The sequence below is a fragment of the Emydura macquarii genome, unplaced genomic scaffold (genome assembly GCF_026122565.2).
Source record: "Emydura macquarii macquarii isolate MOO-44397 ecotype Brisbane River unplaced genomic scaffold, CSIRO-AGI_Emac_v2 contig_3322, whole genome shotgun sequence".
Taxonomy (NCBI): Eukaryota; Metazoa; Chordata; order Testudines; family Chelidae; genus Emydura; species Emydura macquarii.
Window position 1 is genome coordinate 91412 of NW_027133459.1, and position 14427 is coordinate 105838.

At 43.6% G+C, this 14427-nt stretch overlaps 1 long non-coding RNA gene and 3 gene segments (V, D, J or C); all 4 read left to right on the forward strand.

Annotated features, from left to right (window-relative positions):
• The first annotated feature begins 641 nt into the window (after nucleotides 1-641).
• Nucleotides 642-1508, forward strand: LOC137143364 (uncharacterized). The gene is made up of 2 exons (XR_010917152.1): nucleotides 642-711; nucleotides 796-1508. It is a non-coding gene; the product is annotated as an uncharacterized lncRNA (long non-coding RNA).
• Nucleotides 1509-12989: 11481 nt separating this feature from the next.
• Nucleotides 12990-14427, forward strand: part of LOC137143360 (immunoglobulin heavy constant epsilon-like) — an 86953-nt gene continuing 85515 nt past the window's right edge. Inside the window, 1 exon segment of the C gene segment in view lies at nucleotides 12990-13039. Coding sequence covers nucleotides 13021-13039 — 19 coding nt within the window.
• The window catches only part of LOC137143362 (Ig gamma-2C chain C region-like), a 110696-nt gene continuing 109596 nt past the window's right edge, over nucleotides 13328-14427 (forward strand). The window contains 1 exon segment of the C gene segment in view: nucleotides 13328-13374. Coding sequence covers nucleotides 13356-13374 — 19 coding nt within the window.
• The window catches only part of LOC137143361 (immunoglobulin heavy constant epsilon-like), a 98019-nt gene continuing 97649 nt past the window's right edge, over nucleotides 14058-14427 (forward strand). The window contains 1 exon segment of the C gene segment in view: nucleotides 14058-14377. Coding sequence covers nucleotides 14359-14377 — 19 coding nt within the window.

Below are 14427 nucleotides of genomic sequence, written 5' to 3' on the forward strand. Positions count from 1 at the left end.
TTTTTCATTAAACCCCCCTTATTCATTCTGGCTGGGCTTTGCAAGCGGCCCTAAGACAACAAACGGTTTGTTTGCCTGGGGAAATCAACCAGAAGAGCTATTCCAACATAATTTAGTTCTTCCAGAATAATTACTGCTCTGTTCCAGAGTAATTAGTCTTCTCACGAAGTCACTTTTACTCCAGACTGGAGTGCCCCCATGGAAGAGTTTGCCCAGAGTTACTAAATTATACCAGAATACCTGCTCCCAGGCCATTTCCCCTGTAAAGACAAACCCTGCAGCACCCAATTCCCATAGAACTGTAAGCACCAAGCCTTTGAAAATCTCCCTCCCCCGCCCCACTCTAAGTACACTCACCTCATTGCTATATATATATTCCCGCTGTATCTAGAAACTGGAAGCAAAATTAAGGGCCCCAGGTGCGCAGTACAACAGCCATGATAAAAGTCATTCCACAGTGTTACAGATTGCACTGGGCCTGGGGCCCTTATAGGACCAGGAGTCAGGGAAAGAGAGCTAATTGGCTAGACAAACTGTCAATCATCCAGAGGGAACAGGAGGGACCTCTCTTCTCTGCAAAGGATTCTGGGTATAGAAGCCCTCAATAAAACTCCTGGCACCTGGCAAGTGGGGGAATCAGTGTTGGAGAGTGAAGGAAGGGGCAGTTGAGAGAAGCAGCACCTGTCACAAGGCATGGAGTTCCTTAAAGGGGTAAATGGAGCAAAATTGTTTAGTTGATTGTCTGTCTGTCTCCTTCTGCTTTAAAGCAAGGCTTTGGTGCTGTTGTTTTCACAGATGGAGAAACTGAAACACAGCCTGGGTGAAGAAACCTGCCTATTAAACCCAGGTCTCTGCAGCCTGAGCCTGGTTTCCAAACTGAAAGACCCTCTTTTCTCCCCTTAGTGGTCTCTTCTGTCAGCAGGAGAGATCCCCCCCTTAGATGGCCCCAGCAGCAGTTCTGATGCCTGGCCCAAACAGGGCACGAAGTGGTTGGCCTTTCTGGCAAGGACTCCTCTAGTGCCTGAGCTAAAGTTTTAGCTATGGTGATCATCACAGTGGGATACTATAGCAGCCACAGTGATACGCCCCAGTGCAAAAACCGCTCTTCATGGTGTGAACCAGAGCAGCAGCAGCACCTTCACCCAGCAGTTTAACAAGGTTTGAGTGAGGCAGGATGGGCTCCAGCACACCTGGGTTTAGGGCTGTAGGAAATGTGCTTTGTTCACAGGGTTTTCTCATTAACCCTTGTGGGTGGGGGTTTCCAAAGAGAGGTGGGCAGTGAAATTCCTAATTCCCTGGGGATCCTTGAAAAAATACATAAACACAAAGAGTTATTTGCAGTCCAGTTGTACTTCCAAGGGCCATCTGAGAGTGGGACCTTTTTGTGCAAGGTGCTGCACAAATACCTAACAAGAAACAGTCTCTGCCCCAGAGACCTTACGGACCAGACAGAAAAATCAAAGGGTGGGAGAAAGGAAGGATTATCCTCTCTGAGTTACAAGTGGTGGTGGGGGGGGGGGGAGGGAAACGGAAGAGGGGGGCCCAGTTTTTTTCCTTCACTAACCACTGGGCTATAGAGTGTCTCTCTGGCTTAATGACCATTTAAGCTTTTTATGCAAAGTGCAACAGCTTGCCCAGAGTGGGAGACACCCATCGCAGGGCAGACCATAAGCTGGTGGTTAGGGCACTCCCCTGGGAGTTGGCTACAAATCCCTGCTCTGCGTCAGGCAGTGTGGGAGATTGAACCCCGGGGCTACCACATCCTGCTCTAACCACCAGCTCGGGGATTAAAGAGGAGCAGGAGACAACTCCATTTCTGGCGGGGGTGTTTGCTGCGGGGGGGGAGGGCCTGTTGTGGTGGCATTCTCTGAACACACCCCCAGATGGGGCCCCGCTGGCTAGGTCGGGTGGGGAATGCCCCATCTGATGATCTTTGGCACCACCGGGGTGCCGGGACTGAGGCAAATTTGACCATGAATCCCAGCCGATATGTACGTCTCTAGGGGCGTGTCTGCTCTGCGCTGTGGGACCTGAGTTTGCACCCTAACCCTAACCTAGCCTTGCGACGGCTGGACCCAGCTCTCCCGGACTGCGCTGCTGTGTCCGTACCCTGCTACGCAGACCTGACTCCCGACTGCGGCGTGACCCAGCCAGAGCCACGCTGCGAAAGGGCCATGCGTTGATTCCTCTCCGCTTCCCTCGGCGTTCGCCTCCCGGACAGCAAGCCGCAGAAATGCCCGGTTGAATTGTGAGCGCAGGTCCACGTCTCGTGAAAGGAAGCGACTAGGAGGGGACGGGCAGGTGTTTCCTGCCAAGGATGGAGGGATTTAACGGAGGCTAATTTATCAATGGGGAAAGGAAACCAGACCTCGCTGATGCTTAGGGTGGAAGGGGCAGTTAGTAACCACAGGACCAGCAAAACCCTTCATATTTCACTTGTTTTAGGAAAGTAACTATCCCCCCAAAAACTTTCCATGCTGGGTGTATTTAAGGATGGGCTTCCACAAATGATTTCTGCCTTAAATTTGACATCTACATAGGACTTAAGGAACTTTCACAAAATCCTCTTGCAGGGAGGGGAATTTGGCTTTTAATCTGCGTTGGACTTGCTGGAATGATATGTTTAAAAGAGTCTAAGTAGCCCCCTGGTGCTTTTCCTTAATCCAGGGTACTGCCTTCATGCAACTTGACAAGTCAACCCCAATCCTGAACAGGTTTAGGACTGGAGCTGAAGTCCTGACTCCCAGCCTGCCCTGCTCTCACCACTGAACCCCACTTCCCTCCTAGAACCAGGGATAGACTCCAGGATTCTTGGAACCCAGGCTCCCCTGACTCTTACCACTCAACCCCACTCCCCTCCCAGAGCTGGGGATAGCACCCAGGGTTCCTGACTCCCAGCAACCCACTCATTGGAACCACCAGCCCCTCACATAGCAAGAAACGGAACCGCGGGTTCCTTTACTAGACAAATCCGTAATCTGAGGGGGGTCTGTACTGAACATTTCTGGGCATTATTTAAAACTTATTACAAGTTTCGTAAGTGCAGAAGGGGCCATTATAATCAGGTCATTGCACCAAATACATGCTTCTCACCCTGGTCCAGGGAGGCGCAACGGTGCACGGAATGAAAATTTTGTTCTTCCCCTTCGTCTTACGCTGGCAATGCAAGGCTGCTACGGAGAACAGGGGCCCATGCTGGTAGGCGCCACGCATTCAGGTAGCAAAAAACTGTCCTCGCCCAGAGGCGTTTGCAGTCAAAATAGACACAGCAGCCAAAGGAGCTCTGGTTCCTATTTTGCATATGCAGAGCTGAGGCGCAGAGAGATTAAATGAGCGGTCTGCAACCACACAAGGAATCTCTGGCCGTGGGAGGAACTGAATGTACCACCTCATTGTGCTGCAATCTACTGTTGACCACAAGGCCAACCTTGTTGAACAAATGTGGTGTTTTGTGATCAGGCAGGTGGAGCACCACTTTCCTCCTGGGCTTGGAAAGGTTCCATCTCTTACGAAGTGGTCGAGAGAGCAGAAATGTGGGAGATCCACCACCCCAAAACCACTTCCTTCAGCGATGGGGCTCTCTCCATTTCATCCCGCTGTCCTGACACGCAAGTGGCCCATTAAACAGGCACGCTGATAAAGCTGCAGGTGTGTTGAATTGGGAGCGGAAGACGAATCGAGGCGATGCTGGAGAAATGGCCACCCAGGTAAGAAAAAAATTGCATTCAGCCTCGATGCCAGGGGGATGGGCAATGTGGGACACCTTCGGAACACAGAAATAAAGTTTTAGGAAAAAAGAAATGACCATCCAATCCTGAGGGGCACCAGAAGCTCCAGAAGAAACTGAGTCCCTGTGGGTTCTTTTGGTTTGTCGTTTTGTTTTTGTGTTGAATTCTGAGCCTGGAAAAAGAACTTGTAACGGTGAGACCCACAGACTATGATGTGCTGCATAAAAATTGTGTTTCCCCAGGACACTTTTAAATTCAATTCAGTCTCAGATACCGCACCTGCCCCTACTCCAGAGACCCTTTCAGGAAAACCCTGGATTTGTAGATTCCGAGGCCAGGTGGAACCCTTGGGAACGTTGCGTCTGACTTTCAGCACAACCCAGGCCCGAGTTCCCTGAATTCATTCCAATGTTTCTTTTGACCCCAAAAGAAATAGTTTTTGGGGGTTTTTTTCTCATTTTGGTGAGAAAAGTCAAAAAGTCGTCATTGCAGGTCAACCCCAAACAGATTTTCCCGTTCAGCCACTGACCCAAAAAACCCAGTTATTTTCCCTATTTTCTCTATTCCGATGTTCCCAAAATGTGCCTCTAGAGAATTCAGTATTTTTTTACAAGCAATTTATTGTGGGTGAAAGAGGTGTGTTTCCACCTGGGAACTAGATTTGCTGCTCATGTTTATAACAAGGAGGCCAGCGAAGCCAAGAGGGCTGGAGTTTTTGCCTTGGTGTTCCTCACCGTGTGGGCTGGGGGGTCACAGTGATACAGCGCTGTATAAAAACCCCATGCACAGGGACTGGAAATCTTCAGAGCCTGAACAAAAATGTCCAGTCATGCTTATGGATAGCAACCAAGTGCCCACTGAACCTGCAGACTGCAGTGAGATGAGGATCCTCTTTCTGAATGCAGGCAGCAAATAGCGGTGCATTATCACTTCACTCTTGGCAAGCTTTCTCTTGTGGGGAAGGTGAACCGGAGGCGGTGGATTAGGACTGAAAATCTGGGTCTGTTCCAAGCTTTGCTTCAGTCTCCCAGTATGATCACAGGAAATCACTTCCCTTTCCTGGGCCTCTATTCATCATTATAATAAGAAATTATCCTCTAGAGTGATAGCACCCAGGGACCCCGGTCAGAAACTGTTCCCTGACCTTCAACACTTACCCTGTAAGTATGAAGACTGACATAATAAAACCTTAGTTCAATGACAATCTATCCACACACGCCTCTCTCTCTAGCCAACTTTCCTCCTGCAGTCTCTGTTTACCTAACTGATCAATGGTGATCAATAATTTCTGGTTGATAAATGAAGACTGATAACTGATTATATCTAAGTAATGGTCAGTATTGATAAGTGATGACAGAAAATGGGGGACAGGTTGATAAACGATTGCTACTTATTGCATATTGGTGATTGATAATTAATTTAAAACCGATAAGCAATTATTGAGAGGCTGCTAATTAGAGACTGCTAATCAATAGTTAATTGGGGATTAGTTGATGACGATAATTGATGGTTGAGGCTTAAAACTGATTACTGCTAGCTGGAGGCTGTAACTTGATTATTGATAATTGAGGACTAATTGATACTTGGTGGATAAAGCATCATCGATAACTTACAGTAGCATTATAGGCAACTTAACATGGGTGGGTGGATAAGGTGTGTTTCCATCTATAAGCTTGTTTTTGTTCTCATTATTAGAACGAGTGGATTCGACAAGTCGGAAGGGGCTGAAGTTTTTGTCTTGGTTTCAATCATTGTGGGTGGGGGGGTAGCACAGTGACTCATTCTTATACAAAAACCCTCGGCAGGAGAGACGGGAAATCTTCATAGCCTGAGCAATAAATGCAAGCCATAGCAGTGACCGTCCGGTGCCCATGTCTTCTCGGTGCACACTGAGCCAGGGGCTAATATTGACGCATCCCGCTAGGGCCAGGATTATTAGAACCTCTAGACCTCTTCATTCCTCAGCTTCCCAGAGTCCTTTATAAACCTCAAGCCAGATCTTCAACTCGTGCAAATCAAAGCCAACCAGACTGAAGTTGATGGAACTATGACTCCCCATTGACTCCAGTGGTGCTATGGCTAATTTACCCCAAATCTGGTCCAAGAGGTTTGGTTGGGATTCTCACGAGGTCCCAGGTCCTCAGTGGCACTTAGTCTCCCAACTTCCACTGATTTCAGAAGAATCTGAGCCTTTGCGAATTTCACTAACGGAAATTAAATTTAATGGGTGTTCGATGCCTCACTCCCTTCACTTACTTTGAAACCTGTGAGCTCAGAGGTCAAGGTTGTTAATAATGTTTTGAATTTTCAAAAGCCCCAGAGGCACCTCACGCCCATTGAAATTAATCCCGTGGCCAGGTCCCCAACTGATGTAAATTGGCCTTGCTTAAAAATTTGGGCCAGAGTGTCTAGACACTCCAGTTGGCTCCCTAGATAATTAAGCTACCTATCTATCTAGCCCCATACACTCCCATCCATCTATATCCATCAACCACCATCTATCCCCATCCATCCATTGATCCATCCATCTATCTCCATACACCCCATGCCTCCATCCAGCCATCTGTCCCCATACACACCAGGCCTCCATCCAGCCATCTGTCTTTCCTCATCCTCCATACATCCATCCACCCACCCACCCATCTGTCCCCATCCACCGTCCATCCATCTATATCCATCCACCATCAATCTCTCCCCATCCACCATCCATCCATTGATCCATTCATCTATCCCCATACACCCCATGCCTCCATCCATCCATCCGTCCCCATCCATCCACCCATCCATCCGTCCCCATCCATCCATCAATCCATCCATCTAGCAACATGCACACCCATCTATCTATCTATCTACTTTAAAAGAAACCTTAGGGAGTCATGCTCCCAAATTTGATTTCAATAAAAGTTGGATGACAAAGTAATTTGGACCCTTTAGTGTGGTCTAGCAGAGGGGTGCTGGTCCAAGAGTCCTGGTTTCTATCCCCTCTGACCTTGGGCAGGATAAATTCCCTCTCTGTCCTTCACTTCCCGTTTCCTCAGCTGAAATCAGGATCCATATACGGTCCTACCTCTCACAAGGGAAGCAGAGCAGAGCATTTCAGTAGAACAGGTTCTGAGCTGAGAACCTGCAGAACAAGTGTCTATTCCTATCTCCAACAATGGCTCTCTTCCCACCTCTTTGTGCCTCAGTTTCTCCATCGGTAAAAGAGATGGCATGATATTGACCTTTTCCTTTCTTTTTGCAAAACACTTTAGCCCAGATTGTTAAAGGTGTTTGGGCACCTAAAGAAGAAGATAGTTGCCTAGTGGGATTGAAATCAACAGAATATAGGATCCTAGATATTTCTGAACATCCCACTAGGCGATTATCTGCACCCTTAGATGTGTAAATATCTTTATAGCTGCACTTTACATGCAGAGTTCTCAGAAGGCCAGAGTTTTAAAGAGATATTGATGTTTTCTTCTCCAAATCCTTAGCTGGTGTGTCTTGATTTAGGACCAGGTTTACCTGAAGTCAGTGGGAGTTAGGCATTTAATCAGTTGAAATGCTTTTGTAAACCCCACTATATGCCTCTCTGCATCTTTAGACACCTTAAATATCTTTGTAAATCCAGCTGTTCCTTCCCCTAAGTATTTAAATCATGAAACAAAGCTGCCGGGACAGACCTTGCAGAGGAAATATAAGGACAGATTGGATTCCTTTCCTCGGTCACAAGGACAATTCAAGCCAGCCTCACACTCTAAAACAAGGATGTGGTTTTTCTAGTCAACGGCAATGAACCATTTCTGTTGCCAAGGAGTAGAACCTGCACAGGGCACAAGCGCACGGGGCCCCTCGTCCCAGGAGGGAAATGTGACTGTTGCTTTAAAAAAAAATTTCCCTCGACTTCTGAATGTGGCCTTTGCTTCAGATCTCTGCAGCTGTGCTGAGAAGTTGGAAGTACTGTATTCGAGGTCCTTAACAGCTGTGGATTTTAATGGTGTGTTTGTGTTGAGTAGAAAGTATTGTCATTGGATTCCTCTCAGGAATAATCCACATTCTTTCAGAGACCAGACATAGGGTGTATCTATCTATCAATCAATCAGTCCCCATGTGTGCCCTGTATCAATCCCTCATTCACATAGTAATGAGCACATCTTCCATAGAGCTTTTGGTTAACTCATTATCTGTGCAGATTGTTTCACCAAGTGGTTATGCCGTGATGGGAACAGAGTAGTTTTCAGACATTCCCACATGAATTACCTTTCCTCAAAGAAGCGCGCACATGAGGTGCGATATGTTACTGAGATGCAATTGAGTATTGGGGACCAGGGACCACAGCAGAAACAACAGGTAAATTCAGACTAATTTTCCTCTGTATCTGGTCATTACTGTAATTTATGTCAAAGTGCTTTGACTGCTTCTTACATCCTGAGTTAATCTAGAAAGATCACCCAGATTGACTAACATGGGCTGGGAAATTGTCCAGCATCACAATAGATTTTAAAATCTCCTCTTCTTGCTTGTTTAAAAAGACTTTTTTTTTCTTGTTTACAATTTCTGAAGTTTAACAAAAGCAAAGATAATGTAAAGGCTCTGTACAGATTACTGAGGACCTTGGAATAATTGTGATGGGTTGTTCTGAAATAAGTGTCTCCCGATGGTTCTGAATTCACTCTGTGAGAGCTGTCATTTTGGGTAGAATGTGCTGTGTCGTGTGTAACGATGCCGTTGAGATCTTGTTTTAAATGCAAAGCTCAGCCCAGCAGAACTTGAGCAGAACTTTCATGCTATCCATTTGATGCCCCCCCTCGCCCCCAATGGGTATAAACTGGCTCTGAAAGGCTGAAAATCAGAAGCAGATTTCTAACCATCAGAGCAAGGAGGTTCTAGGACCGCCTCCCAGTAGGTGTAGTGGGGGAAACAACCTGATTAGTTTTAAGAAGGAGCTTGATAAACGTGATTGGGATCCTGGGCTGTCTGCAGTAACAGCAGATTGCTGATCCAGAGGCCTCTTTCAGTCTTAGGTTCCTTAATAACAACTGGATTTATTTGCGGGGGAGGGGTGAATGGGTAGGCAATTAGCTTCTGAATGAGATTGTCAAATAATGAGACAGACAAATAGAGGAACACAGACAGAGACTTAACTCTTTCCCTTCCCCTCCTATTCCCCCCTCCCCCCCCCCCCAAGTTAATAAATATAGATGAAATCCTGGCCCTGTTGGAGTCTTTGGAAACTTTTTCCATTCCACTCTCTATTTTCACGAGACGTTCCCACAACTGGCGTGGGAACGGTCGTGAGAATGGGAAACCACAGCCGGGTTTTTGTATGACGGGGCTAGGAAGACCCACGAATGTGCTGGTACGAGATGGACTACTGGGGTCAAGGCACCATGGTGACCGTAACAACAGGTACGTTATGTGGATTCTTCCGTCCTGAGTTCATTCGTATAGATTTTTATTTCCCAAGAATTTTCTGTAGAAAGGCAATTTTCTGCTTTTATCCGCCCCCAGGGAACTGCAATAAGAATTACTGGAGATAAGGGAGTGTGGCCAAAAAGACCGTAAATACTGTATATGTGTTTGTAACTGGGAATAGATGCTGAGGGGGAGGGGGTGTGGAAACTGAGGCACAGCAAAATGGACATTGAGATTATGAAAGCTTCTTAAAAGAGATGAAATTCTGTGGGAGTCAGGCACCCTACTCCCACAGCCATCTTTGAAAATCCCAGCCAGGTTAATGTAGATATTTAAGGAAAAGAGCTTCATTGAACTGGATCAGGCCCTTAAAGGGGACTTTTTGTAAGGGGTGACTAGGGATTAGAAGGACTGTGATAACTGGGCTATGGATTACTGGGGACAAGGGACGTTGGTCACTGTCACCACAGGTAAGTAGAGACTCGTTACTTTCAACTTTCTTTTCTTTTTAAATCTCTAAACTCAAGGAATGTATTTTTCCCCTGGTAAATTGTAAGTCAGATCTCTCTTGGCTGAGGTGTTTTGAAGAGTCATGAGTTAAGTATAACCCGACCCAATTCTGTAGTGAAATGCTCAGGAGGTAGGAATCCTAGTTCACCCTGCCCACAGCAAATTTCAGAATCTCTGCCCCCCAAATCCCCTCTAAACCAGAAAAGAGGGCTCATAGCAAATGGCAGCTTTCTGTACAGAGATAAGGGGAAGATAAATTAATGTGATAACTATGGTGAATTCGATTACTGGGGGCAAGGAACCCTAGTCACCGTCACTTCTGGTAAGTAATAAGAGACCTCAGTATTGCAAGTACGGTTGTATGACTATCTCAGCCAAACAGAGGCCAGTTAGATTTTTAACTCATTACTACAATCTCCAGGAGGCACAGTTTAGGGTGGGGAAGGGGATTTTTGGTCCCCGTAAATGGAGTTTTCATTGAAAGGATAAGTAGGTTTTTGAATGCCTAGTGAAAGGAAATTGATCAGTGTGATTACTATGGCTACTTCGACTACTGGGGACAAGGGACCCTGGTCACCGTCACGTCAGGTAAATTTCTAAACGTTTTTATCTTCCTCGGTCTTGGTTTAATTTATAGCAGCAGAGTAAATTTCGTGCAGCGAATCCTTTAGTGTGTAACCTTGACCCAACGTCCATGAGACGTTGACTTCCAACGGCATTGGTTTCAGTCACATCAGGTGAATATCTAACCTTGATTCCAATCCTCAGAGTAGCAGATTAAATTTTGCACAGTCAGAATTTTAATATGACCCGACTGAGTATATTTGTATGAAGACAATAGGACAATACTTTACTGTGCTACTGGAGTGCTTTTTACTACTGGGGACAAGGGACTTTGGTCACGGTCAGCTCAGGTAACCAAAATTTTGCCTTATTTTCGAATCATGCATTTTCTTTTTGCTCCTAACTTTTTATCCCGATTCTGCCAGCCTTGCATATGTAGACTCTTGCCTTACTCACGTTCCTAAATTGAAAAATCTGGCCCACTGTCCGTAATAGATGCAAAAAGAGAGGGGAATACAGCATATCTAAGGCACCGCCGATCGTGAGTTACAGCAGTAATGTATTTTTAAGAATATCTGATTTCTTGATCCAAAGTCCATTAAGTCAATGAAAAATTATCCCTGACTTCCAGTATGTAGCTCAAACTATATGGTCCCTTCTGGCTCTCAAATCTATCAGGGAGCGTTGGATCAAGGCATAAATCTTTAAAAGAAGTCTTGCTAACATTTCACAGTAGTTTTTTGTACAGTGGAAAATAGGGAAAAGAAATGATGTGTTACCCATTTGACTACTGGGGCCGGGGGACCCTGGTGACGGTCACTTCAGGTAAAGATAGAAATCTCTAAAAATTATTCTCTCATCCAAGTAATATGTAAGTGTCTAAAGATATTTGGGGTGTGGGAAATTTAGTTGTAGAATTTTTTTTTAAGTAAGTTCAAACTTAATTAACAGAAACTCTAAAGAAGCAATGTCGAGATGATATTGATCGTAACAGTAGGAAAAATTATAGGTAGACAAACAGATATTTGTACAAGGGAAATAGGCAGACATATCTCCGTGTAACTGGTATTTCGACTACTGGGGTCAAGGGACTCTGGTGACTGTCACTTCAGGTAAATACTTTCAATCCTAAATTGCCTTAACTGTTTTTTTTTTTTAAATCTCTTAAAACTGATCAATTAATCTCTTTAAACTGTTCCCTCTTCCAAATTTGCAAGATTGTTTTTCTATGAGAGGGTTCCTGTGAAATGCCAAAAATTAGAATAATTGGGGGGTGGGTTATTTTACAGTTACAGAGATAAATAGCATTTTAATTCCCTTTTAGCAGGTCGTACAGATCAGTCTAGTAGCTGGGGACAAGAATATGATAGCAAAAAATTATGGCTGAGATTTTCAAAGCTGCAAACATGATTAAAGTTGGGGAATGGATATCCTAAATGCCTCAGTGACGTTGAAAATCTTACCCTAAATTTTGTACTATAAAATGGCAGTACAAAAATCTAGATGGAAAATCTTGAAAGAACCTCAGGTTTGGCATTGAAAAATTGCCTGTCACTTCTGAAAATCTCACTGACATATGAGGGTAAACTCTTGTGTACTTAGAATATCACAATCTGCCATTGTGATTATTATGCTCACTTTGCTTATTGGGGACAAGGTACCATGGTGACCGTCCGTTCAGGTAAATACAATTTCTAAATATCCTTTAGTATGAAATATAGAAATCTGAAATTATCTTGAATAACGTCTGAAAATAGATGGCCAGGATTTTTTTTCTTTAAAGTAGATCAATTCAGATAAAATCAACCCATAGGTTAAAGAATATGGAGGCATTAAAAATAGTATCTAATATCTTGCAGAAATAGTTAAAATGTGATAAAATTTACATTAAATATGAAAGGGTGACTAGAGACCTGAGTGCAGTTAGTTGAAGTCTTTCTGCTGACTTTTGGTATGGCGCAGAAGAGAGAAGGCTTTTAGTGCTAGAGAACTCCACAAAAATCTCTCTGTGTAACGCATACTTCGATTATTGGGGTCAAGGAACTACAGTGACTGTCACATCAGGTACTTGTAAATTTCATCTTTTCTATCCTCTCTTCCAAGCATAATGAGGCAAAAGGGCTAAAATTGAAATCACTTGCAATGTTCATAAGTTTGACAGTTGCATTTGTTCAAGTGTATCAGAGTTCGAATAAACATTGAGTTAAGATTAGAATAATTAAGGGGTGAAGATCAAAATGATTACCAAGTAAGAATTAGTGTTAAGATACAGTTAAAATTACCATTAGAAAAAAATAACTATCTAAAAGAACTAAGAAAATGTGAATTGGTTTTTGTGCGGCCGTAATAAGAGATTTGAGCAATGTGATTATTACGGCTTTGACTACTGGGGACAAGGAACCATGGTCACTGTAACAACAGGTAAAATTTTCTAATAATTTCAAGCTCCAAAATGTATGCATGAAAGTTCTAGGGAATTAAAAAATTTATAGTAACCAAAAAAAATTTAGGTTCTTCCTACACTATTAAGTATCTGGAGGTAATTGTAAGGGAAATTGAGGGAAAATCCAGATAGATCATTATAGTCAGAAAACAGATGAAAGACAACTTGTTAAACTAGCAATGTTGGTAGATTGGTGTTGGTCTATTGCTGATTTACATCAGCCAAGGATTTGGCCCGTTAAGTGTAGACGTCTATCTAAATTAACACTTCTGTGGTTAGAACTAAAATCAAAGTAGCAGGAGGTTTTTGTGCAAACAGTGCATTAGATTTTATTAGTGTGACTATTATGCTACGTTCGATTACTGGGGACAAGGGACCATGGTGACTGTAACTTCAGGTAAAAATTTCCTTCTCTTTCCAATCTATTACCGCTAACTGATTAAATTGATGAATCTTATAGAATGATCAAGTTTTGAGAATCACAAATAACTTCCCCCTCTCCCCAGGTTCTTACGGGTTTTTTCATAGGGTACAAGGTAATGAGGGCAGAAATGAACTTGAAATAATAGCTAATATAAAAGGGAATGAAATAAATAATGTGAATAAATAAAACATTCAGAATAGAAGTCTGGGCTAGGAAAGTTTTAGCCACCTAGGCAAAGAGTTACAATCACTGTGACTACAATGCTTTTGATTACTGGGGACAAGGAACCATGGTGACCGTTTCCAGTGGTAAGTTTGCTCCTCGGTTTTATGTTTAATATTAAGTCATTAGTTAGCATGTTAAAATAGTATTCTCCTTAGAAGGTTGCATTTTTTTCAAAGCTGGAGGATAGGCACAGGGAGAATTTCTTAAACATCCTTTTAAATTTCTGCGTAGACCCAACCCTTCCTTAGCAAAGTAGCTTCGTTATAAAACAGAATAAAATGTCCAAAAATTCTATTGGAACGTAGCGCTTGACCCTAAAGCCTTTGAAGTAATGGCAACATGTCCATTAATTTCAACCAAACCAGGATTTGTCTTGTCTCCAGTTACCAATATTTAGTGACCAGTTTCTCCACTGGTGCAAACTGGCTCTCCTGCTTTATGCCAATTGAGGATCTAGTTTACTAATTTCTTTTTGCCGCAACCTGTTAGAGTTTAGAAGTCAGGACAAAAAAAACTAGGAAATTACCAGGCTGAGATACATCAGGTACAGGGGACTAATACACAGAATCTAAGTATTTTCTTATAAATTAATTATTTGGCATGACGGGGAGATTCTAATGAATTCTGAGGTTTTTGCTTAGGTTAACAGAATAACGGTCTTTCTGTGTATAACCGATTCGATTACTGGGGTCAAGGGACCCTGGTGACAGTTACAACAGGTAAATTCCAGTCTCTACAACTTTCCTTCTGTCTTGTGATCGAGGCGGTAATGGTCAGTGTTCTTGATTTATGAGGCTCTTTTATTTTCATTATAAAAACATCGCTTTACCAATGTGGTTAGAGCAGAATCGGTAGTAGATCCCACTCAGCAGTGTTTACAATCCTCCTTGAAATTTCTCTAGCTCCAAATTTCCAGGGGCACTTCTACCAGTCTTAGAGGGTTTGGGTTTTTTAACACATGCCAGGATTGAGTGAGACATCCTGGAGAGAGTCGGTTTAGGTTTTTGTACGCTCTGTAATGAGGGCTCTAACAATGTGATTACTTTGATTACTGGGGCCAAGGGACCATGGTCACCGTCACTACAGGTATGATTTTTATTCCTATTCAAACGGTTATATTTTAATTCTGATATTTT